This window comes from Myotis myotis, unplaced genomic scaffold, assembly GCF_014108235.1.
Source record: "Myotis myotis isolate mMyoMyo1 unplaced genomic scaffold, mMyoMyo1.p scaffold_m19_p_8, whole genome shotgun sequence".
Taxonomy (NCBI): Eukaryota; Metazoa; Chordata; class Mammalia; order Chiroptera; family Vespertilionidae; genus Myotis; species Myotis myotis.
This window is the reverse complement of record NW_023416390.1, coordinates 93,726,718-93,754,336: the sequence shown is the minus strand read 5'-3', so window position 1 is coordinate 93,754,336 and position 27,619 is coordinate 93,726,718. Positions and strand designations below refer to the sequence as shown.

The following is a 27,619-nucleotide window of genomic DNA, read 5'->3' as shown; positions in this document are numbered from 1 at the left end:
CAACAGATCTGAGGTTTTGTTCAGAAGATTATTTGATACTGACCAAAACCTTATTGTCCTGAAGTCTTGATGACTAAGGGACTGGTTGTGCAAGGGAGAGGGAAGTGGCTGAGGATGGACAAGGGCAGTTTGAACCAAAAGGAAAGAAGGAGAAAATTTCAAATGGAAGAAATGAAGTTTCTGTGCAGTGTTTCTGCACAGTTACAGCTGTGGGATGATCGTTCCTGTCTCTGCTGATCCCACAGACAGACAGGAAGCTCTGATGTGGGCGCGCTCAGCTCTGCTGCTGGCGGCAACAGCCAGACCCCAGGAGCTCAGGACACAACCCTGGCATTTGTTATCTTGGAAACTGCTCACAACTGTGTTATTGGTTCCTTGAATTTCAACTTTCCAAAGAGGCTGAAGTGAAAGAACTTTCTACCTTTTGTGTTTCTCTTTATCCTTTGCATGAGTTCTGTTCAAATACCATTCATTGTTACTGAATAGCCAGGCTTCCCTTCTTTCTTAAAAATTGTCTCTTCAATTTTTAGCTAGATACATTGCCACATTGCTTTCAAGGTAAACAAAACTACATTTCCAGCCTCCCTTGCAGCACAGCTCTGTTCTGGTCATTGAGCTGTAAGTGAGATACCCCATGCAGCTTCCAGTAAGTGTCTTTAAGGAGACAGAACAGGGCCTTCTTTGCCGCTTGCTCCTGACAAGATGAAGGAGTAAAGGTGTGGTGTAGTAAATAATTTGTCTAGTCTTTGGGCTGGGTTCCTGGCATCCAGCTTCAGGAACTTCCTGGCTGATAGGTCCATCTTTGTTGTGCTAGCAAGGTAACTCCTTGCGGTTCTTACTCCTGAGGGATACCTGCCGTGGAGGCTCCCCGCCAGGATGCAGCCCACCTGCCCAGCCCAGGAGTCTGTGGACAGCCACCTCAAGCCTGGGAGGATGGTGGTGTTCGTGCAGCCCACCTGCCCCTTCAAAAAAGAGTCGTTGGTATTTGTGGATATCACAGTCACCAGGAACACAGAGAGGGTTCAAGATTATTTGCAACACCTCACAGAAGCCAGAACAGTACCTCGAATCTTTATCAGTAAAGAGTGTATAGGTGGATACAGTGGTCTAGTAGAGATGGATAGACGTGGGGAACTGATGGTGCGGCTAATAGAAATGGGAGCTCTACAGCCGTAATTACAGACCCAGGCTGATGTCTCCCTTGAGAGCACTGGACGGTGGCAACACTTCTGGTGGATGGATCTGGGGCGACCTTTACCCAGCAACTGATTACTTAATCTTCTGAAATATCTAAACCAAAAAAATGGGAGCATTCTCAGCAAAAACAGGCTTTTCTTCTTTCAACGCTATTGAAAGTGGAGCCACTTGCCACAAACCACAGGTCTGAGATGGTGGATGGACATCTTGGGTTTCTTCCGGATTGGCCCTTGGGTTTCAATAGACCAGCGGTTCTCAACCTGTGGGTCGCGACCCCTTTGGCGGTCGAATGACCCTTTCACAGGGGTCGCCTAAGACCATGCTGTATATCAGATATTTACATGACGATTCATAACAGTAGCAACATTACAGTTATGAAGTAGCAACGAAAATAATGTTATGGTTGGGCCACTACATGAGGAGCTGTATTTAAAGGGCCAGAAGGTGGAGAACCACTGCCATAGACCGTGACAAGTAACGGCTCAGGGTTCCCTCATTGACCCACAAAAGTTCTTTCTCTTTTGCACATGGCTCTTACTATTGTTCGTGTGCCAGGACTCCTCCCGCTAAGCCAGTGTTTCCCAACCAGATTATCCCAGGCTCCCTAGGATGAATTGCTAGTTAATTTTATTCTACTGCCCAAAAATTATTTTGTGGAGTTTGAATTTATAGTTTGTATTTTGAAATCAATAGGTATTTTGAATGTGCTTTTCCAAACTCCATGTGTCTCCCCCATCCTATCTTAATCACTGCTCTGAACTTGTGTTCTTAACCTTGACAACTCACGGAGGTCATAGGAAATGCTCACCAATTCTGGGAAGGGTCTGAGGGCCGATGTGAGAAGGGCCACATGAAATGTTAAGCAAAGTGGGTCTTTACTTGGTCTGCAGGGCTCAGAGGTACATGTGCAGATGCTGTGATCATGTGGCAACCTCCCCTCCCAAGAATGTCTGTGAAAGTAGCTCTATTTGAGAAACACTGTCTTACGTGATTTTATCACCTTTTATTCCACACTCTATGAAAACTTTAGAATCCCTCATTATGAAGTTTGTTCTAGAATTACAAGATTAACTTAACTTCCTTTTGCAGTCTCTAGGGTGAAAGGTTAATATATTTTGGTAATAAAAAGCAGTCATAGATGACTTGACTTTTTTTGTCCAATTCTCTTCTATGTTCTCAAGTCCTTAAGGAATGATATTAGTGTGAACACATCAAGTTGAAGCTTTATTCATGTTTGTCCCCTGCCATTATAAATAAAGGTACATGCTATTCACTGAAGGGGGGGAAAAAGGTAACTCCTTGTGAGCCTCTAAATAGCTTTATTTTAGTGTGGAGGTGGAGCGTAGGGACCTTTAGATGGGGGAATGAAAAGGGGGCTGGAAGTGGGGCTGGAGATTGAGCTCAATTGTGTGGCCAATGATTTACTTTATCATGCCTACATAGTTAAACCCCAATAAAGATTCGGACATTGGAGTTCAGAGGAGTTTCCTAGTTGGTGAACATACTGATATGCTGGTAGGGTGACCTGCCCCAATTCTATGAGGAAGGCATGAAAGCTCTGTGGTCCCTCTCAGACCTCACCCTGTGTGTATCCTTTGTAATAAAACTGTAATCATAAGTAGAGTGCTTTCTGAGTTCTGAGTCATCCTAGTTAATTATTGAACAAATCTGTGCGAGCCCCCACATTTATAGCAGACAGAAGTGCAAGCGGCCGGGGGATCACCTGAGACTTATGGCTGGCGTCTGAAGTAAGAGCAGCTTTGTGAGAAACTCTGCCCTCAACCTGTGGACCCTGTGCTGAATGGGTGGTTAGTGTCAGAGTTGAATTGTAGTTCACTCAGTGTTAGACCAGATGGTTAGAGCTGTTGCTGCCAACTTGGATCATGAGCCAGAGAATGAAATCTGGCAATGCAGAAGGTAGTCATCTGGACCCTTCTAGGTTGTGCAGCCACCTTACCAACTCTGCACTCTCTACCTTCAGATGCTACGCTTTAACGTCTCAGCTTTTGGCCACCACAATCAGACTCACTCAGGTTAATGTGAATTTATCAAAGAATTATGCATGGCTTTAAAAATGGGTGCTTGTTCTGTCATAAGGAGCAGGCCGTAGGTTAAGACCCATGAGGTTCCTGATAAGTTTAGAGACTGAGTAGCTGGTCAGTCTGGCTTAAGAGGTGTTTGTTCATCTCCCACCCACTGCCTATTGAATCGGTCCCTCCACGTTTCCAGCTTCTACAGCTGTCCCCGATTGCTTACTGTCCCTGGGTACTCCGTGCTACACTTTTCTGTCATGGCTTCAGCTTATTCTTGGTTCAGCTTTCTCGTGGCTGTCATGGGGCTCAGGCTTGTTAGCCTTCTAATCTCGCTACATTACTTTCACATTCTGGAGAGAAGTGAGGTTGGTTAGCTGTATTCTTTTTAGTGTGCACAGACGTTTCCTTTCCGTCAGACTATAGAATAGCTGCCCTAGCATCAGACGGCATCCCACACTTGGTGTATCTGTTAGCTATTGCTGTGTAACAATAACCACAAAATTAGCATCTTAAAACCACACACATTTCTTTTTCTTTTTTTAAATATATACTTCTTTATTGGTTTCAGAGAGGAAAGGAGAAGGAGAGAGAGATAGAAACATCAATAATGAGAGAGAATCGTTGATCGGCTGCCTCCTGCACACCCCCACTGGGGATTGAGCCCGCAACCCAGGCATGTGCCCTTAGCCGGAATCGAACCTGGAACCCTTCAGTCCGCAGGCCGACGCTCTATCCACTGAACCAAGCTGGCTAGGGCAACACACATACTTCTTATCTCACAATATCTGTGTTCAGGAGTTCAGGCGTATCTTAACTCAGTCCTCTGCTCAGGTATCACAGGCTGTAGTTAAGGTGTCAGCTAGACTAGGTTTTCCTCTGGAAGTTCAACTATGAAAGAATCAGCTTCCAAGTTCACTCAGATTGTTGGCAGAATTCATTTCCTTGGTGTGTAAAACTTAGGGTCCAGCCACTCTAACTCGTGGAGGTTTCTTGTAGTTCCTACAGGCCACCTGCAGTCCTTGCCATGTGAGCCATACAGCTGCTTCGTCAGGCCAAGCAGGAGCGTCTCTAGTCTGGCAGCAAGACCGTCTTATGTAATATAACATGGTCCAGGCAGTGACAGCCCATCATTTTTGCCACCGTCTATTGGTTAGATAAAATCACAGGTCCTGCCTATATTCAAGGAAAAGGAATTATACAAAGGCAGGAACACCAGGAGAGGAATCATGGGAGGTCATCCTAGGGTCTGTTGCCACAACTATCATATGTACATTTGGGATAGGGACAGTGGGACAGAATGTGGTGCTTGGAGGAGACAGATGCTGAGTTTGTCCTGGGTAATAAACAGATGAAGGTTATAAACACAGCAGATGTAAGCAAGTTCAAAAGTTTCATATCCTTTATATGTGTCGCTCATTTAACCGATACAATCAAATTGAGGTAAGTAACGGTATTCTCATTTTATGAATAAGTGATCAGGAAGAGACTAGTATTTCCCTGGCTAGGGAGTTGGCCAAGGGGGGTGTCTGGACTTAAAAAAACCACAAAAGTTATTTGCTTTTCTCTAGGGAACCAACCAGATATGGTGCCTTTGCTCAATACATCCAAACTATCTTGTGTGAACATCATTTTCTTCAAAAATCCAAAATACTAATAAGCCCCTGAAACTTGCTGGAAACTTGAATACTTGAAAAGCAAGAAAGGTTCAGCATGGCTAGGACACAAGGAGGCTGTCTTCAGAAAACCAAGTTCAATGGATGGGAATTCTAAATCCTAGCAACACAACCGTGGATGAAACATCGATCTTCCTGCAAGTGGGAGGGCCTGAGACTTGGGTGAATACAGCAGCAGAGGCTGTCTCCAGTAACTGAGGTAAACTCAGATTTTGTCCATGTACTAGGATGTGCTTGTCATCATACTCAGTAACTTAGTGAATCCTTCCTGTTGATGGGAGATATAAACAGAGTAATGGTGTAACATACTGAAGAAGTTCCATGGAAGTATCCTGCAGGTTGTGGAAAGGAATTCAAGGAAGCTTTCTTAGAAAATATAATTTTCTTTTGTGGACCCTGAGAAAGAGGATACCTACTAAGAAGGGCTCTTGGTGGCAAACTAGGCTCAAATTAAAAAAAAAAAAAAAAGGCCAGCCATTCCCACACTGGGCCTGTCAGGCACACTGCACTTCCAGGAAAAGCCTGCACTGAAGGGACCATCTGCTTCTGTGCTCAGCTGCCTGTCTGCCACCTGAGCCTATAAAGGGCTTTCTGTAGTCCTATTTCAACCAATAGGACTGAGGCTTTTCCCACCCAATTGGAGCTACATCACTGACCAATCAAAGCAGCTCATTTCTAACCAACCATACAGTGCTTTTTGGATCAACCGGTTAGGATTTGGAATCCTCACTTGCATGAGGATGGACCAATCAGGGGCCAGGGGCAGAGACTCTGTCTCTATAATTTGGTCCCTCTGACCTCTCCAAACATTGGATCTCTAAGCCGGCTCCCCTCTGGCTCAGAGCGTACACTATTCTTTTTCACTGAAGACTATGACTCCCTGACTTGGTGAGGCAAACCAGCCCCAAGGAGAGCAGACCAGACAGCACTGAGCAGGCTGGCACAGAGCAGAGCTCTCTAACTGGAGAGGGGTCTGGCCCCAGGGTGGCCTCACAGCTGTGCTGTATCACATTGACCTGTTTTGCACCAGTTTCCTTCTTCACTGCACCCCAAATTAGGGATTCCTTTTGGCATGGAATTGGCGCTAACAACCATTGCTTGACACTTTCTAGGTAGGCATTGTGGAATTGGAAGCACTCTACCAAGTGACTGCTGAAGGCTGAGGTCTAGAAAAGGCACTTCAGGCTTGGGCAAAACCCTGGAGCCAAACTGTGGAGAATTGGTGGAACTATTGTTGAGATCCAATGTTTGGAGAGGTCAGAGAAACTAAATTGTTAAGCTTTTGAATACTGGGATTCAAAATTTGGAATATATTCTAAATTAGAGTATCGTGGATGAAAAGGAGTCAGATTAATGCTTTAGAAAAAACTCTGTGGAGAGCAGACTGTGGGTAGGAAGAGAGTGAGTAGAGGCAGCACTCCTGTAATCCACACAAGCAGTAACGAAAGCGTGACCCAAGCCCTAGCTGGTGTGGCTCAGTGGATAGAGTGTCGACCTGCAGACCAAAGGGTCCCAGGTTCGATTCAGGTCAAGGGCACATGCCTGGGGTTGCGGCTTGATCCCCAGCAGGGGGTGTGCAGGAGGTAGTCGATCAATGATTCTCTCTCATCATTGATGTTTCTATCTCTCTTTTCCTCTCCCTTCCTCTCTGAAATCAATAAAAGAATATTTTTTAAAAAAACAAAAAAGAAAAGAAAGTGTGACCCAAGGCTTATGGAAGGGATGGAAAGCGGGTAAAGAGGTACATATGGTGACTCTGGAAGATGAAAGAGTAGAAACAAGATAAAACTAAAGGCAGAAAGAATGGTGATGCCATTAACCAAATCCAGAAATCACGAGGAGTAGGGATGAAGCAAATTAATAAAGGTGATTGATATGTTAAATTTCAGGAGCTTGTAAGACACATGTATTGATTGGTGCAGCAGGTGGAACTGTAGGTGTAAAACTCACTACCATGTAGGTAAAATTTTGAATTATTTTCAAGAACAATATTTGGAACCGAGAGTGCATTTAACCAGCTAGGAAGATAGTCCAGCATTGTAAAGAGGGCTGGGAATGCTACAGTTTTTGTGAAGAAGGTATAGTGGAGATGGACAGGGATAAGAGGAGAACCAGGAAAAGGGTGGCTACAGAGGCCGGGGGGAGAAGGTTTTAAGCAGGATTATCCTAAGCTGGACAATGAGAAGTCGAGCAAGGCACCTGCGAGTTTGGGGCGCATTTAAAGAAGGGTGGAGCCTGCCTAAGGAGAGGAGGCTAAAGTGTGTTACAGCAGTTATTTCAGAAGAAACGTGATAAGGGAAGAAGGTGCGAGCGGGGGAAAGGCCTGAGGAAGGAGGCGGGACGCTGAGACTCATCCGGGCGGCGCGTGCGGGTGGGAAGCGGGCACAAAGCTCCAGCCTCCACTTCCACCCGGGAAGGCGGGCCGTCCTGGTTATTGCCAGCCCCCGGCTGTGCCCCGGCAGCTCGGGCGCAGACCTTCCCACGGGATAAACGCCCACCTGCACCCCCTCACCGCCCCACAAAACAGTGCTATCCCCCTGCGCTTCCCCGGAATCGGGAAAGACAGCAGGCGCAGCGCCGAGCCGGTGCCGGAAGCGCTGTCGGAGCCGGCGGCTTCAACCCGGCAGTGTGCCCCGATCGGCGCTGCCGTCCGTGGCCTCCGGTGGCGGCGTCCAGTGCCACTGTCAGCGCGGGGAAGGCAGCCTCTTCGGGAATCCCCCCGCCCCCCCCGGCCCCTTCTCCGCTGCGGCAGGCCTCCCTCACCCGGTTCCCGCGCCGCTCTCCCCTGGGGAACGTGAAAGCTAGCGCCCTCGGCAGAAGCAAAAGGGCGGGACCCACTCTTCTTAACGCGCAAAGGGAAGGGCCAGAACCACCCTGAACATCGAGGAGGGCCTTTTGCCTCAGCCGAACCGCCGGGAGGCCCCGCCCAAGCCCGCCTCCCAGCGCCGGGGACTACATTTCCCGCCGGTCTTCGCGGCCCCGAGGGGCAGACCCGCCCTCTCTCCCGTTCACACTGGCGGTGACTGGCTCCCCGGAGGAGGGCGGGGCCTGCCCCAGCCAATAGATGAGGGGCTCGTTACGGCGGCGGAAGCAGCGGCGCTGGGCTAAGTGGTGGGGGACAGAGTGCTTGCGCCCCGGCGGCGGCGGGGGCGGCGGCTGCAGCGGAGGGTCCGGAGCCGAGGACGTGGGCCCCCGAGCTGCGAGCGCACGGGAACGAGCTCGAGGCGGCGTGGCGACCACTCGGTGCAGCGCCCAAGTAATGGCGGGACGGGCGCCCGGGAATGGAGGGGCGAAGAGGGGAGGAGACGAGGGGGCGGGGCGGTCGAGTCGGTCTGCAACGTCCGTCCCGCTGCGCGTCCCCGGGGAAGGGCAGCGGTGCCGTGTCCCCAGTGGCTCGGACCCAGGCTGTGTGGCGAGCTGGGCTCAGCGGGCGGACCCGGCGTCCTGCAGCCAGAAGGGGAGAGGCGCTGCGTTGCTTCGGGTGGGCCTGGGCTTTGGCGGGGAAGCGAGCGGCTGGCGGGCGGGCAGGCAGCCTGGGAGTTTGGCTCCCGGAGCAGTTTAAAGTGACTCTCCACATCCGGGCCCTGCGCCCGCCGCTTTTAGACCCCGGCGGAGGCGAGGCCTCCGGCTCTCCGCCTCCCGCTCCGGAGCGCCCGTCTTCCCCTGTCATTGGCTCCGCCTCGCAGGGCTGGGACGGCCACGGCCAGGCTCGCGCCGGATTGGCTGGCAGTCGGCGGGAGGGCGGGAGGGACCGGAACGCGCAGGGCGCGGCGGATTGGTGCCAGCCTCGGTGACGCGCCGTCGGGGGCCAATGGACGGGCAGGGGTGTTGGGGGCGGCTTCGGGGAGAGGGCTGGAACCCGGGCGGCCCGGGGCGGCCCGGCGCCGGGCTGAGCGAGCGGAGGGGCTGGACGTCGTCGGGGCCGAAGCGCACTCCGTGGAGTCCGGTCCGCGGCTCGGAGCTTAGCGCGGCCGCCGAGATGGGCCCTCTGCGGCCCCCCCAGCCCGGCGAGATGCAGGCGGGGGCGGCGGGCGGCGGCCGCAGGTAGAGACCCACGGCTGTCCTGGGGCTCCCGGACGCCCGCTCCCGCTCCACGTAGCCTCGGAGGCCCTCGGGGTCTGGAAACTGTTCTCCCGTCTCAGCGGGGGGGGGGGGGGGGGGGGGGGGCTTGGAGCTGGGAGTGGGCTGAGGGCGAACAGGGGTGTCCGTAGAGCTGGGCTTGGAGGAAAAGGGGGTGCATTTTAGAGAAGGCGTGAAGGCCTCCGGTCCCTCTGGCTCTGAGGGGTCTGTGAAAGCGAGCAGAGGCAATCCGGCCGGGGAGCCGGTGCAGAAGAAAGCTGGTGGGAATTCCTCTCGGATCAGGTCCTCCTGCGAGGCTTCTGGTTCTTAGGACAGGGCATCTCCCCTCCGACTCCTGCGGCTCCCCTCGCTTGTGAGGGTTACAGATGCACACCTGCTGTGTTAACGTGTTGTGGCTGTTGTGCAGGATTCAGTGTTGATGTTTTAGTGTGGCAACCCTCAAAAATATTTGTGGAGGGCCAGTATCCCCCAACACCATATTAAACTTACGTACATCCAAAATTACAGAATTTAGTTCATTTCCGCACTGTATGTATATTGATCACAAGTAGTTGTTATAGATGAATAATGCTGCAGTAATTGTTTCTGAGGGGAGATATAGATACTAAAGGTACTTTAATTTTTCATTATAGATTCTAATCTCAGAATCCAGTAATAACCATATGACTGTATGCACTGCAGGTGGAAATGAGTTCTCAACAGTTTCCTCGGTTAGGAACTCCTTCCACTGGGCTAAGCCAGGCTCCTTCGCAGATCGCCAGCAGTGGTTCTGCAGGACTGATAAACCCAGCAGCTACAGGTGAGACCTGTGATATTCTATATTGCTTCTGTTTTAAGAATATTGCCAGTTTTCTCATTAAAAATTAGCAATTTTCTTCTGGGATTTTAGTAAAGACTAGGTTATCAAATTTAAAGAAAGGATATGTTACAATTCTAATTTAAATTTAAGCAAGTCTTTTTTTTCCTGTTTTAATCACATCATTCATGTACGAGTGCAGTGGTGGGCAAACTTTTTGACTCGAGGGCCACAATGGGTTCTTAAACTGGACCGGAGGCCGGAACAAAAGCATGCATGGAGTGTTTGTGTGAACTAATATAAATTCAAAGTAAACATCATTACATAAAAGGGTACCGTCTTTTTTTTTTTTTTTTTTTTTTTTTTTTAGTTTTATTCATTTCAAACGGGCCGGATCCGGCCCGCGGGCCATAGTTTGCCCACGGCTGTTAACTAGTGTATACATGAAAGTTATAGTAAAGCATGCCTGCAAGAACTATTTTTATAGATGTATTGATGCCTTCTCATTTTCCTAAGGCCCAGAGATGTGGTAATAGGAGCCCAAAGGTGGATCGGGCATAGGCCTTGTTTTAGAGGTCAGAGATGCTGCTAAACATTCTACAATATGCAGGACAGTCCCCCACAGCAAAGAATTCAGTTGACTTAACAGTGCTGAAGATGAAGAACTCCAAATAGTCTAGTTCTCTTTAGATATCAAGTAAAAAGATGGTGCTGCAAAGGGAAATGAAGCACTTTTTCTGTTTATTTTTCTTTGCTACCTGATTGCTATGTTCTTTTTCATGGTAAATGGTACCACTGTCTACTCATTGCTCAAACCAGGAACTCAGGCATCATCTTTAATTGCTCTGTCTTTGTCTCTTGCCTATGAGCTCTGGCCTTTTGTCTAATGTTTCAGCCTCCTTTTCCATTGCTTGACTTCCCTCTGCCAACTTAGTTTTTGTTACAAATTTATTTTAGTTCTGTTTATTCTTGAAGTAACTCAGAACAACTCTATGCCTCCTGCATAATGGTATCTATCACATTTTCTGAACTCATGATAACAAATTCTAGGCTTTCTTGACCTTGAGAATTTGAACATTCTGTTCCTTTTGCCACAATCTTGCTTCTTCCTTTCCACCCTTATTTGTCTGGCTTATTCCTGTTCTTAAGGTTTTGAGTCAGATGTCACTTTCTCTAGGAAGCCTTTGCTGACTCCCATGATCCACAACAATTGATTTAGGACCATGTCTGTCTCCTGCATTTTTGCTAACCAGTCTAGGGCACACAGTAGTAGTCAGCAAGTTATTGTAGAGCAACTGAAAAGTGCTTTACTCCTTCAATATTTTTACACTATTTTGTCTTTGGTATAAGTTCAAACAGAATAATTTAAAAGAGCATAGCTAAGAATATTTTTGAACATCTCTTCTTTACATGGAATAATATTGCTCATTTTAAAAGCTGTCAGCAATAATTGCACTCAGATTTTGTTGAGAAGGAAATCATTGACTCAGACCAAAGTTGTCTATAATTTCAAAGTTCAGACGTATAGATTACAACAATTCTCTATTGCTTCAAGATTCTTTTCTGGTAAAAAATAAACTGAAATTGAGAACTCCAGATGTCTGGAAGGAAATGATAAATGGTTCCAAAAAGAGCTTAATGGTAGATGGTCAGTACATTATATCTTTTTAAAAATATATATTTTTATTGATTTCAGAGAGGGAGGGAGAGATGGAAACATCAATGATGAGAGAGAATCATTGATCAGCTGCCTCCTGTATGCTCCACACTAGGGATCGAACCCATAGTCTGGGAATATGCCCCCCAACCTGAAATCAAACCGTGACCTCCTGGTTCATAGGTCGATGCTCAACCATCGGGCCACGCTGGCCAGGTAGTACATTATATCTTAATGAAATTGTCAGTAATCAAAGTCTTCCTGAACAAATAGATTTGGGAGAAAGTTATGAAATTGTCCATTTTCCATAAAATTTTAATTAGGGGAAAAAATCTGTCTAGACAGTGGGGAAGGTTAAAAATTGATAATGAGAGACAGAAGTAAAACTGCTTTTATTCACAAACAACATGATCGTGTATGCAAAAAATCCTAAAAAATGTTTGTAACAAGCTGTTAGAACTAATAAATGAAATTAGTAATGGTTTCAGTATAAATGTTTAATATACAAAAAGCAATTCTATTTACTAGCAATGAACAATGAAATTTTTTAAACGTCAGTTACAGTGGTATAAAAAAAAAAAAAGGCCACAGAAAAGTTAGGGACATGCTAACAAAATATGTGTAAGACCTAAGATTAGAAAGATACGTAAAACATTGCTGAGAGAAATTAAAGATCTAGATAAATGTAAAGATCTGTCATGTTCGTGGATTGGAAAACTCAGTATTTTTTTTAATAGTATGTTTTGGGGGGGAGGGGGGGCGGGGAGAGAAACATCAATTGGAGGCTGTCTCCTACAATGTCCGTCCCTCCCGCCCCCAAGATCAAGCTAGCAACCTTTCAGTGCATGGGACAACCAACTGAGCCACACCAGCAAGGGTGGAAAACTCAGGATTTTATTTTTTTTGTTAATCCTCACCCGAGGATATTTTTTTCATTGATTTTTAGAGAGAGTGGAAAGGAGCGGGAGAGACAGAAACATCTATGTGAGAGAGACACTTCCGATTGGTTGCCTCCCACAGGTGCCCTGACCAGGGCCGGGAATCAAGCTGCAACCGGTAAGTGCCCTTGACTGGAATTGAACCCAGGACCCTTCAGTCTGGCTAGGGCAGAAAACTCAGTATTTCTAAGGGATCACTTCTATAGATTTAAAGAAATTCTAATCAAAATTTCATCAGGCTCAGTGTGAAAATTGACAGCCTAACTGTAAAATTTGTGTGGAAACCTAAGGACCTAAAATAAAATAGGCAAAGCAGTTTTGACTAAAAAGAGAAATTTGGAGGATTCTGCTACCTTACAAAGACTTGTTATAGCTACACTAATCAAGACAGTGTAGTTTTGGCATAAAGATAGAAATATGTATCATTGGAACAAAGTAGAAATAAATCCACACATAATGGTCACTTGATTTTTAACAAAAGTACATAGGTAATTCAAGAGGGAAGTGATAAAAAAAAAAAATAGGGAAGTGATAGTTTTTTTCAACAAAATAATGCCAGAACACCAAAATACACATGGAAAAAAATGAACTTTGACCTTTACCTTCACCATACACAAAAGATAACACCAAATGTGTCATCATGAATCTAATATAAAACTTAAATTTTCTAAAACAAAACATTAGAGAAACTTTGCAACCTTAGAGTAAGCAAAAATGGCCCTACATCACAAAAAAAAACACTGTATAAAGAAGGAACTAATACATTACAAATGACTGCTTGTCAAGACACTGTTAATAAAATAAAAAGGTAAGCCACAGATTGAGAGAAAATTTGCAATAAATGTATCTACAAAGGACTTATATTCTAAATTCATAAAGAACTCTTGTAACTCAGTAGTAAAAAGACAAACATCCTGATTGTTTGTTTTTTGTTGTTGTGTTTTTTTGCAGGGCCCACATTTCACATTTTATTGCACTTTTTCCACAATCACTGAATCCTGCTGGGCTGTGCCCAGGGCTCTGCTGATTGTTTTTTAATGGGCAAATATTTGAATAAAAACTTTACCAAAGGCTCTTTTTTAATGTCAAATAAGCATATAAAAGATACTCAACAGAATTAACCCTCAGGGCAGTGCAAATTAAAACCCCAGTGAGAAACACAATCATCCACTGAAGTCACTAAAAAGACCACCAATACCAAGCTTTCATGTGTCTACTGAGCAAGTAGAACTCATACATTGTTGGTAGAAATGCAAAATAATGTAGCCACTTTAGGAAACAGTTTGTATCTTATAAAATTACATAAACACACATTTACTATACAACCCAGCAGTCCCATTCATAGGTATTTACCCAAGACAAGTGAAAACATATACATACATACAAAGACTTACCCTTCAATATTTAACAAAACATTATTCATAACTAGAGGCCTAGTGCAGGGATTCATGCACTGGGGGGGTCCCTTGGCCTGGCCTGCAGGGATCGGGCTGACACCAGCCCCATGCATGGGTTTGTCCAGGGCGTGTCCGGCTCGTGTCCAGCCTGTCTCGCCCAGTCCCAGTCAGGGCCAGCGGGCCGGGGAGGGACTGCAGGAGGTTGGCTGACTGGGAAGAGACTGGGAGGGCTCCAGGGTGTGTCCAACCTGTCTTTCCCAGTCCCAATCTGCCAGACCCCAGTAGTGAGCTAATCTACGGGTTGGAGCTCCTGCCCCCTGGTGGTCAGTGCACGTCACAGCGACTGGTTGACCGATCAGACACTTAGCATATTAGGCTTTTATTATATGGGATAGCCAAAAACTGGAAACAACCCAAATTTTCTCACCTGGTGACTAGATAAGCAAAGTTTGCTTTACCCATTTAATGGAATACTAAGCAATAAAAATAAATAAACTTACTGGTATATACAACATGAATGAGCCTCAAAAACATAATAGAAAATCTAGACACAAGGGACCATGTGTTGTATGATTTCTGTTTATATGAAATTCCAGAAAAGACAAAGCTGTAGTGATAGAAAACACATCAGTGGTTTTTAACCCTTTGAGTGCCAACCAATATCCTAGGAACTATGCTAAAATTGCCAAGGCATTTTTGCTGATTTTATAGCAGTTTCGGAAAAAAATTATGAATTGCAAGTAAATGAAGTTACATATTCAATATCTTCTACAAAATCGTCATCTTCACAGCAAGAATTGACATTTAGCAATATCATCATCACTAATAAAAGCAGACTTTGAACACTGCAGGAGGAGCGCGATAGTGCTCTTGGCGAAAGACAGGAGGAGTGCGATCACACTCCCTGGCACTCTAGGGGTTAAGGAATAAATGGGAGGAAGAGAATTCCCTGCAAAGGGCCATGGTTGAACTTGTTAGAATGGTGGGAAATGTTCTATATCATGATTATGGTGTGTTCCAGTAATGTGTACTCTTGTAAAAATGTACCTAATTTTAAACAAAGAATTAGTGGATTTTATGTGTAAGTTGTACTTCAGTAAGGCTGATTTAAAAAATGGGGGGAAAGTCTGGCTGGTGTGGCTCAGTGATTGAGTGTCAACCCATGAACCAAGAAGTCGCTGGTTCTATTCCTGGTCAGGGCACATGCCCAGGTTGCAGGCTTGATCCCCTATAGGGGGCATGCAGGAGGCAGCCAATTGATGATGTTTCTGTCTATCCCTCTCCCTCTCCCTCTCTCAAAAAATCAATAAAAACATTAAACAATTGAAAAAAGATAAAAGCATATCCTTGACAAAGGAAGATATATATGAATGGCCTATGATCACATAAAAATTCAACATTACTAATCGCCATAGAAATGCTCCAAAACCACAGTGAAATACCCACTGCATGTCCAGTAAAATGTCTATATCAAGAATTGGTAAGGATGAGAGCACACTGCTGGTGGGAACAAAATAGCAACTGGTCAACCAGTAGACTTTCTGCCCCCTGGCGGTCAGTGCACGTCATAGCGAGCGGTTGAGCAGCCTTAGCATATCATTAGCATATTATGCTTTGATTGGTTGAATGGACGACTGGACACAGCGTATTAGGCTTTTATTATATAGGATAGGATTGCACTTTAGTAAAGTTCTAAAAATCAAAATTTAGAAAAATCTGAATGATCTGGGGAAAAAGTCAATATATGGCAAAATATTAAATATATATCCATCTTTTCATCTAACACTTGTACTTTTGGAAAATTTTTCCCAAAATGATTGAATAAGGACTCAAAGTACATATGTAGCCCAGCCAGTGTGGCTCAGCGGTTGAGCATCCACCCATGAACCAAGAGTTCTATTCCCGGTCAGTACACAAACCTGGTTGCGGGCTAGATCCCCAGTGTGGGTGTGCAAAGAGGCAGCCAGTCAATGATTTTCTCTCATCATTGATGTTTGTATCTCCCTTTCCCTCTCCGTTCCTCTCTGAAATCAATAAAAATATATTTTTAAAAGTACATATGTATATTCATCCCAGAGATTTGTTAACGGCAAAAATTTGGAAATAACACAAAAACCCATCATTGATATAATGGTTAAAAAAGCTATAGAAAATGTATATAATGAAATTCCATTTAGCATTTTAAAAATGATGCAGAGCCCTGGCTGGCTGGCTGGCTCTGTTGGTTGGAGCATTGTCCAGTACACCAAAAGGTTGAAGGTTTGATTCCTGGTCAGGGCACATACCTAGGTTTCAGGTTTGATCCCCTGGTGTGTGTATATGAGGCAACCAATTGATGTTTCTCTTTCACGTCAATGTTTCTCCCTTTTCCTCTCCTAAAACCAATAAACATATCCTCAGGTGAGGATAAAATAACAATAACAATAATAATAAAATAAGATGATGCAGAATATTTTTTTCTATCACTCAGCAGTTTCATTCCTAGGTATATATCCAATAGAAATGGATCACATGTTCACCAAAAGACATGCAGGAATATAACTAACACTATTATTCACAATAGCGGAAACAAATCTAGCTAAATGCCTATTACCAGTAAAATGGGTAATTTTTGTTTAGTCATGCAATGGCACACTACACTGAGTTTGAAAGATCTATAACTATGTGAAATAACGCGGGTGACTCTCATACCTGTGAGCGAAAGGAGCGAGACACCGCAGTGGGATAGCGTAGGTTCTGATTCTATGTAAAGTCCAGAAACAGACAGTATTAATCCATTGTGTTAGAAGTTGATGAATATACTTGGAGGAATAAGAACTGGAATTCGGCTGGATATAGGGGTTCTGGGAAACCAGGAATGCTTTGCTTTTTAAAAATCGTATATAATAAAACCCTAATTTGCAAATCAACCAAAAAGTGGACTGACTGGTCGCTACGATGCACACTGACCACCAGGGGGCAGATGCTCAATACAGGAGCTGCCCCTGGTGGTCAGTGTGCTCCCACAGCAGGGAGTACCGCTCAGCCAGAAGCCTCCAAGGCATTGCTAAGGAGCAGCGAGCCCAGCTTTAGGCTGGCGAGTGCAGCCAGGGTGGTGGGAGACGCTCCCGCCTCCATCTTTGCTGCAGGTAGGCAGTAAGGAGTGACGGGTCCTGGACTGCAAGAGGGCGCAGGCAGGGCTGAGGGGGGACCTCTAGCACATACATATTTATTATATTTATGAAAATTTCATGCACCAGGGCCTCTAGTATTTATTAGTTTCAGAGAGGAAGGGAGAGGGAAAGGGATATAGAAACATCAGTGATGAGAGAGAATCATTGATCAGTTGCATCCTATATGCCCCACACTGGACAGATCCCACAACCCAGGCATGTGCCCTAACTGGGAACCGAACCGTGACCTCCTGGTTCATAGGTTGACGCTCAACCACTGAGCCACTCTGGCTGGGCTGTTGTGTTTCTTGATTTGGGGTGCTGGTTACTCAGGTGTATTCAGTTTGTGAAAGTTCATTGAGCTGTACAATTAACATTTGTGCACAAGTCTTTATGAGGGTTTTACTTCAGTTAAAAAGTTAAATAGCCCTGGCCAATTTGGCTCAGTGGATAAAGCATCGGCCTGCAGACTGAAGGGTCTTGGGTTCGATTCCAGTCAAGGGCATGTATCTCGGTTGCAGGCTCCATCCCTGGCCCCAGTCGGGGTTTATGCAGGAGGCAACCAATCAATGTGTCTCTCTCACATCTATGTTTCTCTTTCTATCCATCTCGTAAGATCAATGAAAACATATCCTTTGGTGAGGATTAAAAGAAAAAGAAGCTGAGTGGGGAAAAAAAAGCCTTCATTAAAAAACAAAACAGAGTAATAATAATTTGCCCCAGACCAGGGATCAAACCCACAACCTAGGTTTGTGCCTGACCGGGATTGAACCCTCGACCCTTCAGTGTCTAGGACAGGGGTAGGCAAACTTTTTGACTCGAGGGCCACAATGGGTTCTTAAACTGGACCGGAGGGCCGGAACAAAAGCATGGATGGAGTGTTTGTGTGAACTAATATAAATTTTTAGTTTTATTCATTTCAAACGGGCCGGATCTGGCCCACGGGCCGTAGTTTGCCCACGGCTGGTCTAGGACAATGCTCCAACCAATTGAGCCACACTGGCCAGGGCTTAGATTATCTTTTTAATGTTAGTTTTTATAATACTTTAAATAAATATTTCAAATGAAATTATATCATGTATTGCACTTTCAATAAGTTGAGCTCATTTTAGTAGTTGTCAAGTCCTTTGTTCATAGGAAAGGGAAAGCCACAGGAACCAAAATAAGTCCTGTGTCTCCCAGGTGTGACTTTTGGTTTGCTCTCCATCAGGGGAACTTAAGGCCCAAATTCTCTTAAGAAAACCTTGCAAGGAAATTGTCAGTTTATCAACTGAAATTAACTGCAAGTTCCAGTCTTGCATATGCTGTTAAGTTAACTACTATTGGAAAGGTGTGACATGCTGTGTTACCTTATGTCTTTACTAGTCAACGATGAATCTACTCGAGATGCTGAAGTCACTGCCAGGGAGCACGTGGGTTCCAGCAGCTCCCTCCAGGCCCGTGAAGAGAAGCAAGAGCCCGTTGTGGTGAGGCCCTACCCACAGGTGCAGATGCTGTCGACACACCATGCTGTCGCATCGGGCACCCCTGTCACTGTGACAGCCCCGCCAGCACATTTGACGCCTGCAGTGCCACTCTCATTTTCGGAGGGACTCATGAAGGTAATGGAGAGGTTTAAAATTTCACGTTGAACCACAGTTAAAGACTGGCTGTAATATTGCTGACAGTTTTTACAAAGTTTTAGGCTGTATCCTAGTATCATAGTTTGTTTTGACCTGTCAGTTCAGCTCTTCTCTGAAACTCCGAGTTCTGCTGTTCTGCAGTGTCTAGTCTTGTGCGGCTGAGCAGTTGGCATCACAGGAACTTTTTTTTTTTTTTTTTAATATATTTTATTGAGTTTTTACAGAAAGGAAAGGAGAGAGATAGAGAGTTAGAAACATCGATGAGAGAGAAACATCGACCAGCTGCCTCCTGCACACTCCCCACTGGGGACGTGCCCGCAACCAAGGCACATGCCCTTGACCGGAATTGAACCCGGGACCTTTCAGTCCGCAGGCCGACGCTCTATCCACTGAGCCAAACCGGTCTCGGCCTCACAGGAACTTTTCCAGTGCTCATTTGACATTGATTTTATTCAAGTTACTGACATGCTGACTCAGTTTTTATCTTGGAGTGGCACTCTTCTCCAAGGCTTGGTTTGGTTTTATTCTTCACCCAAGGATATGGTTACTGATCTTTTTTAGAGAAAGAGAGAGAGAAACATCCATGTGAGAGGGAACATCAGTTGGTTGCCTTCCATACATGTCCTGACAGGGTATTAAACCCACAGCCTAGTTGTGCGTTCTGATGGAGAATTGGATCCACACCCTTTCAGTGGACGGGAGGGTGCTCCAAGCCAACTGAGCCACCTGCTAGGACCAAGGTTTTATTTTTTGTGTGTGAGGGTTTTTTTGTTTGTTTTTTAAAATATATTTTTATTGATTTCAGAGGGGGGGGGGGGACAGAGAGAGAAACATCAGTGATGAGAGAGAATTATTGACCAGCTGCCTTCTTCACGCCCCACACTGGGGATCGAGCCCACAACTCGGGCATGTGCCCTTGACTGGAATCAACCCTGGGACCCCTCAGTTCGCAGGCCGATGCTCTATTTGCTGAGCCAGATCAGCTAGGGCCTAAGGTTTTATTTTATTTTATTTTTTTAATATATATTTTATTGATTTTTTGGAGAGAGATAGAGAGTTAGAAACATCAATGAGAGAGAATCATCGATCAGCTGCCTCCTGCACATCTCCTACTGGGGATATGCCCGCAACCCAGGTACATGCCCTTGACCGGAATCGAACCTGGGACCTCTCAGTCCACAGGCCGACGCTCTATCCACTGAGCCAAACTGGTTTCGGCCTAAGGTTTTATTTTAATAGCTTGCTAATTTGGAGATATAGGAGAATATTGCCTTGTAGTTATGTTTCAGTTACTGTGAGTTTTGTTTACTTCTGCTCAACCTTGCGGGAGGCAGCATTGTATAGAAGAATGTAGGCTGTGAGCCATACAGATCTGGGCTTTATTCCCCGTTCCAGTTGTTGCTCTGTGTGTGGCTTTGAGCAAATGACTTAGACTTGTTTTGCATGTTTCCTCATCTGTACAGTGGAAATGCTAATACTCCAATGGAAACGCTATGATGATGCGAGAGAAAACATATAAGGCTTCTGGCATCTTTCCTGGCACTCTCCAGGGTGGACTTGTGTACTTTGAACTTGAGAAGGAAACACATTGCTAGTCAAATGTCACTGATCATGTTTCGTGTGCTTTTCTGTTGGCAGCCGCCTCCGAAGCCCACGATGCCGAGCCGCCCCATTGCACCTGCTCCACCTTCTACCTTGTCACTGCCCCCCAAGGCCCCAGGGCAGGTCACGGTTACCATGGAGAGCAGCCTCCCGCAGGCCTCAGCCATTCCCGTGGCAACAATCAGTGGACAACAGGTTTTTTCCTTCTTAATCTACTGATTTTCAAACTGAGATGCCCAACTGTTTATCATTATTTATTGAATGCCAGCAGTATATTAGGCACTGTACTAAGTAAAAAATAAAGTCATTTATATCTGCAAGAGGAAGACGGTAGATTTGAGAGAGAAGTAGCTACAGTGAATAAAACCAATATGCACAGTGGTCTTTGTCATTTAGCCAGTAGATATTGAGATCTGCTGTGTGTGAAGCACTACCTTCCCTGAGGTACAGATCTAGATAAGACAGCCCATGTCCTTGTGCTCCGAGCCCCTTGTGCTTGGTTGTAGCTCAGAATCTGGGTGGGTTGAGAACTCCCACAGCAGTTGTGCTTTTCTGGGTTTTGCTCTGAGGACAGCAAATGTGTATCTCTTGAGTGACTGGCGGGTTTTGCAAGGAGCCCACCAATCACGAACAGTTATTTATTTTTAACCCTTTGAGTGCCAACCAATATCCTAGGAACTATGCTAAAATTGCCAAGGCATTTTTGCTGATTTTATAGCAGTTTAGGAAAAAAATTATGAATCGCAAGCAAATGAAGTTACATATTGAAAAACTTAAGGAAACCTTTACTACATTGACATATTTAGCAATATCATCATCACTAATAAAGGCAGACTTAGAACTGGATGCCTTTTCGAAGCTTTGATAGCGCTCCCAGCACTTTTGGCGGAAGACAGGAGGAGCAGGGATCACGCTCCCCGGCACTCGAGGGGTTAAGTCTTGTGGGGGGTTTTTGGTATGTGTGTGTTTTTGGTTTTTTTTAATCCTCACCCAAGGATATTTTTCCATTGATTTTAGAGAGCATGGAAGAGAGAGGGAAAGACAGAGAGAAATATTGATGTGAGAGAAACACATCGATTTGTTGCCTCCTGCATGTGCCCTGACCAGGGCCTGGGCCAGGGAGGATCCTGCAACCCAGGTACATGCCCTTGACTGGAATCGAACCTGGGACCCTTTGGTCTGCAGGTGAACTCTCTATCCACTGAGCCAAACTGGCCAGGGCTTGAAATCTTGTGTTTTAACTTAAATTTTTTTTTGAAAAGGTAATCCTTATACATAATATATACAGTATTTGATTTACTTAAATATTTTAAATTGCCAATGGAGAAAAACTAAATCTCAAAACTATCCCTTTAAGTTTTTAAGAAACAAAATTGGTATTCCAAAAAGATGCATTGTGTTCTACTTTTGTCCCATTGCTGAGTACTCCCAGAACCCAGAAGTTACCCCTTCCACCCCCTGCACAGCCCTCCCCCCGTCGCGCGCACACACACACACACACACACACACACACACACACACTCCTGAAAAGCACTGGCATTGGGTGGGAGGATTTGAGGAAGGGGTGTTTGAGGGTGAGCTGGAGAACTGGTAGGGAAGTGCTTGCTTAATGCTAATTGACATTTACTTAGAAACAGAGCATAAAGAATGGATGACTACAGTGGCATGCGAAGGATATGGTGAGAACAGGAAAAATAAGCTTTTGGCCAAGACAGAAAACAAGCCTGAAAGACTAATACTGAAGATGAGAGTGTCCAAAAGTGGCCAGTCTATTGTGTCATCTGTCCCAGGGTCTAGCTAGTGGGTGTGTTCTTGCAGTCACTCACCATGCCTGCCAGCACAGGCCACCGTGCAGTGTGCTCTGGGGAAGAGCTCACTGTCCTTTCCCTGGGCGATACCCTATCTGAAAGGAGCAACCTGGTCCACATTTGGAGACAGCTGACTTCCCAGAAGCAACGTCTAAGCAACAGGTGCTACGACTAAGCAGGTAGATGACATTGCAGCCTGTCCGTTGCAGGGCCATCCCAGTAACCTGCATCACATCATGACCACCAATGTGCAGATGTCCATTATCCGCAGCAGTGCTCCTGGGCCCCCTCTACACATTGGAGCTTCTCATTTACCTCGAGGTAAAGTCTGCACATTTTGTTCAAATTCTCGAAATACAATATACGTTTGGTAGGAGACACAAAACATATCCGGAATCAGTTTAATCGCATTACAAGACAGCAGAAATTAGTGCAGTACGTGTTTTTAGCATCGTCCAGTATGTGCATGTTATAGATACAACAAGTATGTGTACGTGTGTGTAAACTTAAAGCAATTTAGATTTTTAATGTCTAAAAAATGTCCTTTTTGATGAACTCCTCAAGGCTATGATAGCCTAAATATGTTCTTATTTTTAATAAATTGCAAATACAAATACTGATTAGTTGCAAATACTAATTCCTATATGTTTAAAGTTTAGTGATAACAGTTAACCAAAATTTTCTACTCCCTTAGCAGTAAGATGAATTTATTCTTACAGTTAAGTTCAATTCGGTGATGAGTTACTAAATTTAATGAGTTTTCTCAACTACTTGGTCAAAAATTATTACCTTCTAATGGAGTGTATAAAATCATTGTTTGCAAAATTAGATTAACAAATACAAAATCAGGTTTACTCTGTCTTAACGTAACTTAGTAAGTCACAGGGTGAGGCTCACAGATGGCAAGGCATCTGTGTAAGATGGAAGCTGTTTTCATGAATATACTAAGACATTGTCCGCCTTGTCACAGTGTTGGCATTTGCACTGATGGTGCAAAGGCAGTGGTGGACCCAGTGAACTCTCCCTGTCGGTCTGGTGCTTAAACTGTTGGAGCGTTGGCCTGCATCAGCAGTGGCACCAACCAGGCTACCCACTGCTTCATTGCTACATACTTGCAGCTAAAAAATAACAAAAAAGCAGCCAATTTCATTTAAGAATGTCTTTCAAGAAGCAATACAGATCAATAAACTTCTTAAATCTCAGCCCTTGAGTGCACATTTTCTTAGTTTTCTATGTGATAAAATAGGAAGAATTTCCACTGAATACTGACATTGAGTTTTAGAAATTCTGATTATGTTCCCAAGGAATATAATGAGAACTATTTAAATTTTGAGTCTACTAATGAAAAAAACTTTCTCCAGGTGCAGCAGCTGCTGCTGTGATGTCTAGTTCTAAAGTAACCACAGTCCTGAGGCCGACTTCCCAGTTGCCAAATGCTGCAGCAGCTCCATCAGCAGTCCAGCACATCATTCACCAGCCAATCCAGGTGCGTGGAGGGTGTGGGGAGTCAGCCAGGAAGTGTGAGTGCCTCCTCAGAGTCACTCCTTCTGCTTGGCACAGTGAGCGTCCTCGGACCTTAGTGACTTTCAGTCTACTTGGGAGGATGTAGGGGAGGTTGAATTGTAGACAGTGTCTGATCCTCTGTAAGAATTTAGAAGAGGTAGTAAAGAAAATTCGCTTTTTTTAAAAAAATCATCCCCCAAGGATTTATGTTTTTATTGATTTTAGAGAAAGGAAGGGAGAAAGAGAAACATCAGTGTGAGAGAGACATGCATCAGTTGCCTCCCGTATATGCCTGACCAGGATCAAACCTGAAACCTTTTGGTGCACGAGATGACACTCCAACCAGCTGAGCCACACTGGCCAGGGCAAGGCTTTCTGTTAGGATGAGTGTGGTCATGGGGATTCAGAGAAGTGAGGGGGCAATACAATGAACAGTGGCAGGGAAGACAGGGAAGATTATCGACAATGCTTATTAGTAAAGGCAGTTAGAACTGAGTGGCTCTCATTTGAACCCCTGAATGTTTTATGCACATATGTGTACTTTTTTAGGAAAACAGTCTATGTATGCTTTTCAGCTTCTTTTCAAGGAAATTTGCAGTCTCAGTACTACTGCAGTATAATGCATGATTAAGTGATGTCTCAAATCAGAACTCTTAAGATATGGAGTGAAAACTTGATTTCGTACGCTGCAGAGTGCTACTTAAGTTTTTTGAATAGAGTAATGTATGGTTAGACAAGTATCTGTGAAAGATTAACATAGCTGAATTACATGTAGGAGGTAGAAATTGAAATTCTTTTGGGGACCAGATTGGTAATATGTATCAAAACAGGTTTAAAACAATAAGGAAAAGTGCTGATTAGGACACTGGGTAGTACATGTCCAGCCTAGAGCTTTCTAATTAAAACAAATAAAAGACCTTGCTGGTTAACAAAGCATTTGGAAACTGATTAGGCCCCCCAGGAGGATATGTGGCATAGAGGGAGGATTGGAGAAGGAGGAGAACCAAATGGGGAAGACAGTGAAGCAGCTCTCGTGTAAGACAAGCTGTAACCATAGGCACATAGGTAAGAGGTTGGAAGGTGAAGCACAGAGATCAAGAATGGGCAGAGTTTGCCTGGCTGTGCGGCTCAGTGGTTGAGCATTGACCCATGAGCCAGGAGGTCACAGTTCGATCCCGGTCACAGGTACATGCCTGGGTTGCAGGCTCAAACTCCAGGAGGTGGCATGCAGGAGGCAGCCGATCAATGATTCTCTCTCATCATGATGGGCAGAGTTTTCAGATTTTAGTATATGTAACAAGGTCAAAAAAGAGGTAACGCCGAGAGGAGCTCAGATGAATGGAAGAATTGACAGTGGACAAGCAGGGGAAGCCCGTGTGGAGCTCAGTTGTCAGATGGAAGGTCTTACACAGACGTAGCGGTAAGGGGAGTGTGTCCATGTGAACGCCTCCAGAGAGGATCTGGGCACTGAATTTGGCCAGCAAGAATGCCGCCACTGTATGTTTGCCTTTAGTACGCTGACGTGGATGCCCTGAGGGTCAGCCGCTCTGTCCAGTGGCTGAGGAGGCCCTCTGGACAGCACTGGTTGCATGGTCGTGTAAAATGTCTGCACCAGGGCCAACAGCAGACCTGTGGGAAATCTGGATCTGAAAGGTTCAGTCCAATTTGTACTGACACTGATAGTAGGACAGAATTTTTAATCTAGTTGTACTTAGAAAGAAGGGACTTGTGTTTTATCCAACCAAAATTGGATTTGTTTTTTATAATTCTGACTCTTGTATAACAGCGTATCCAAAAAGAGAATTCCTTAATAAGAATGGGACATAAACATACTTACTTGAAGGCCCAAGTTTCAAAGTGTACTTTTAGTGTTTGGCTTACTATATTTTATTTTGATTTTTGTTTTAAGTGAAATATTTTTTTCTCTACCTTGGTAGTCTCGTCCACCTGTGACGACTTCTAATACCATCCCTCCTGCTGTGGTAGCAACTGTCTCCGCCACCAGAGCTCAGTCTCCAGTCATTACTACAACAGCAGCACATGCTACTGATTCAGCGCTTAGGTATGTTTGGGGGTTTGATGATCCAGCCATTCTTCCTTCTCCTTCTCTCCGCTTTTCCTTTCCATCCTTAATGCCTTTTTCTGACTCCATACTTATTGAGTCCTTTTTAAAATGAGCTATTTGGTGCTCTAATTACTGAGGATAATACAAATTCCTGCCTCAGAGTTTCTCTTTGTAGGGTTTGGAGACACAATAAATATATACATGCGTATACTTCTTTAGATGATGAAAAACGTTTTTGGGGAAAATTAGGTAGGGTGAATGACATTAGGAGTGGTAGAGTAAGCACTACGGGGGCTTAATTTTTCATAAGGTGACCAGGGAGGGCTTTGTTGAATACATTTGAGAAGATGTGATGAAGTAAACCATATGGCTGTTGGGCTGAGAGCATTCTATGGTGGGGCTCTGAGACAGGATATGTTTGCCCATAAAAGGAGCAGCAGGAGATTGTTTTAGTAGTTTACAGGGTTCCCAAACCACGTAGGGCATTATGGCCCACACTGCAATTTGGACTTTGCTGGGCGTCAGTGGAGAGCCTTAGTGGAGTGTGATCTGAAGTTTTAGTAGGATCAGCCTGGTTGCTGGATAGAGGAGGCTTTAGAGAGGCAAAGTTGGAAACAGGAATTGTTTAGAAGGGCATGGCAGAAATCCAAGAGATGATTGTTGGGGGTAAAAAGGCATGGTTTAGATTCTGAATAGAATTTTTTAAGATAGTCAAGAGGATTTTGGAGGAATTGCATAGAGAACTGTGGAAGAAAGAAAAGAGTTAGGATTATGCCAGCACTAGTTGGGCTTGCGGCTAGGAGGGTGGAGTTGCATTAACTTCAAGTGGAGAACAGTGGGGGGATAAGTTTTGGGGAGGAAGTCCAGACTTTGGTTCTGGGTATTTTAAGGTTGTACTGACTTCTGAGCATCCAAGTGGAGATACTGAGATAGGATAATATACGACTTTGGAGCCAGGGAGGAGTTCTGGAGTAGAAAATTTAGGGTGACAATATAGTTTGGCAAGAGGTTTATGAGGGAAAAATAGCTCCCAGTTGAGAGAGCTGTAGGGGAAGAAGTGTTCACAGGAGAACCAAGATTCATTAGAGCAGGAAGGTAAGGCTATATATTCAGAGATGAGGTCTCCACCATACATGTGATTTTACTAAAGATGAAGTTCCGGTGGTCTTTCTTGATTTGTCATTGCTTCTGTGGGTGCCAGGGAAAACCTTTGGCAGTAGAAACACAAAGTGATTCACTAAAGGAAAGGAGCAGTAGGTATGAGGAATAGAGCTGTCAAAAACTAGAGACTCTCCATAAAACTCCATTACCAGGTGGAGGCAGGAGAGACTAGAACAGCGGGGAGTCTGGGACTCTGCTTGAATTTCTTCTTGCCGGACCAAGTACATTGAGAGGAAACAAGGACAAGAAAGCACATTTAGAAAGAAGGTTGTATTTTAGGTTACTGGGTTTCTCGGGGACTATCAAATGGCTATGGTGAACAGGTGGTTGAAGAGAGAATGGATTTGGAAGTCATTGACCTACAATTAAATGTGTGAGGTATCTGAGTCTATTCAGGAGAAATCAATAGAGTGATAGGGTCTAGAACCAAACTGAAGAAAATAACATTTAAATGCAGAATAGTGCCTAGAACTCAGCCAGTAAATGATAGTGCCTATTAGCTCTATCATTTACTAGCTGTGTGACATAAGGCAAGCTTCTCAGTTTCCCTCATTTTTAGTCCCCTCTTCAATAAAATGAGGACACGTTACTTCTTTAGTAATTTAATATATTGCCTGAAGTACAAAGAGACACAACTACCCAACGTAAAATAGACTCTGTGTAATCATTTTAACTTTATATTACCTTTAAAAAGTTAATAGATTCAGATGGTATGTTGAAACTCAAAGGCATAAATGTGTATACAATGAAAACTAGGGCTAAAGTGGGGGTTTTTCCCCGTGTTATTGGAGCATCTATTTTTTCTAGTATATTGAGTTTTTAATAAAAAATGGACATTGAATTTTGTCAGATTGTTTCAGCATTCATTCATACAACAAATATTTGTGTACCAGTCAGTGCTCTAGACACTGGAAATACATTAGTGAAACAGACAA

At 44.7% G+C, this 27,619-nt stretch overlaps 2 protein-coding genes across 8 annotated transcripts in view; both read left to right on the top strand.

The window, feature by feature from the left end:
- The first annotated feature begins 876 nt into the window (after nt 1-876).
- LOC118661044 (glutaredoxin-1-like) lies at nt 877-1,203 on the top strand. The gene has a single exon (XM_036318560.1). It carries the CDS (start codon nt 877-879, stop codon nt 1,174-1,176), a length of 300 nt encoding a protein of 99 aa, XP_036174453.1. The 3' UTR covers nt 1,177-1,203.
- Nucleotides 1,204-7,992: 6,789 nt separating this feature from the next.
- Nucleotides 7,993-27,619, top strand: part of SAP130 (Sin3A associated protein 130) — a 95,572-nt gene continuing 75,945 nt past the window's right edge. For 2 of the 7 annotated variants that reach the window (XM_036319358.1, XM_036319354.1), the window contains exons 1-7: nt 8,022-8,159; nt 9,616-9,782; nt 18,289-18,524; nt 20,184-20,342; nt 22,165-22,276; nt 23,317-23,441; nt 25,396-25,520. In XM_036319358.1, coding sequence (XP_036175251.1) covers nt 9,671-9,782; nt 18,289-18,524; nt 20,184-20,342; nt 22,165-22,276; nt 23,317-23,441; nt 25,396-25,520 — 869 coding nt within the window. In that variant the 5' untranslated portion in view covers nt 8,022-8,159; nt 9,616-9,670. Of the gene's footprint in view, nt 8,160-8,768; nt 8,948-9,615; nt 9,783-18,288; nt 18,525-20,183; nt 20,343-22,057; nt 22,277-23,316; nt 23,442-25,395; nt 25,521-27,619 lie in introns of those variants that run through there. The other 5 variants (XM_036319359.1, XM_036319356.1, XM_036319355.1 and 2 more) reach the window with 5 other exon arrangements.

Bases quoted from the DNA above. Each gene is read 5' to 3' on its own strand.
- LOC118661044 (XM_036318560.1), top strand. From the start codon at position 877: ATGCAGCCCACCTGCCCAGCCCAGGAGTCTGTGGACAGCCACCTCAAG.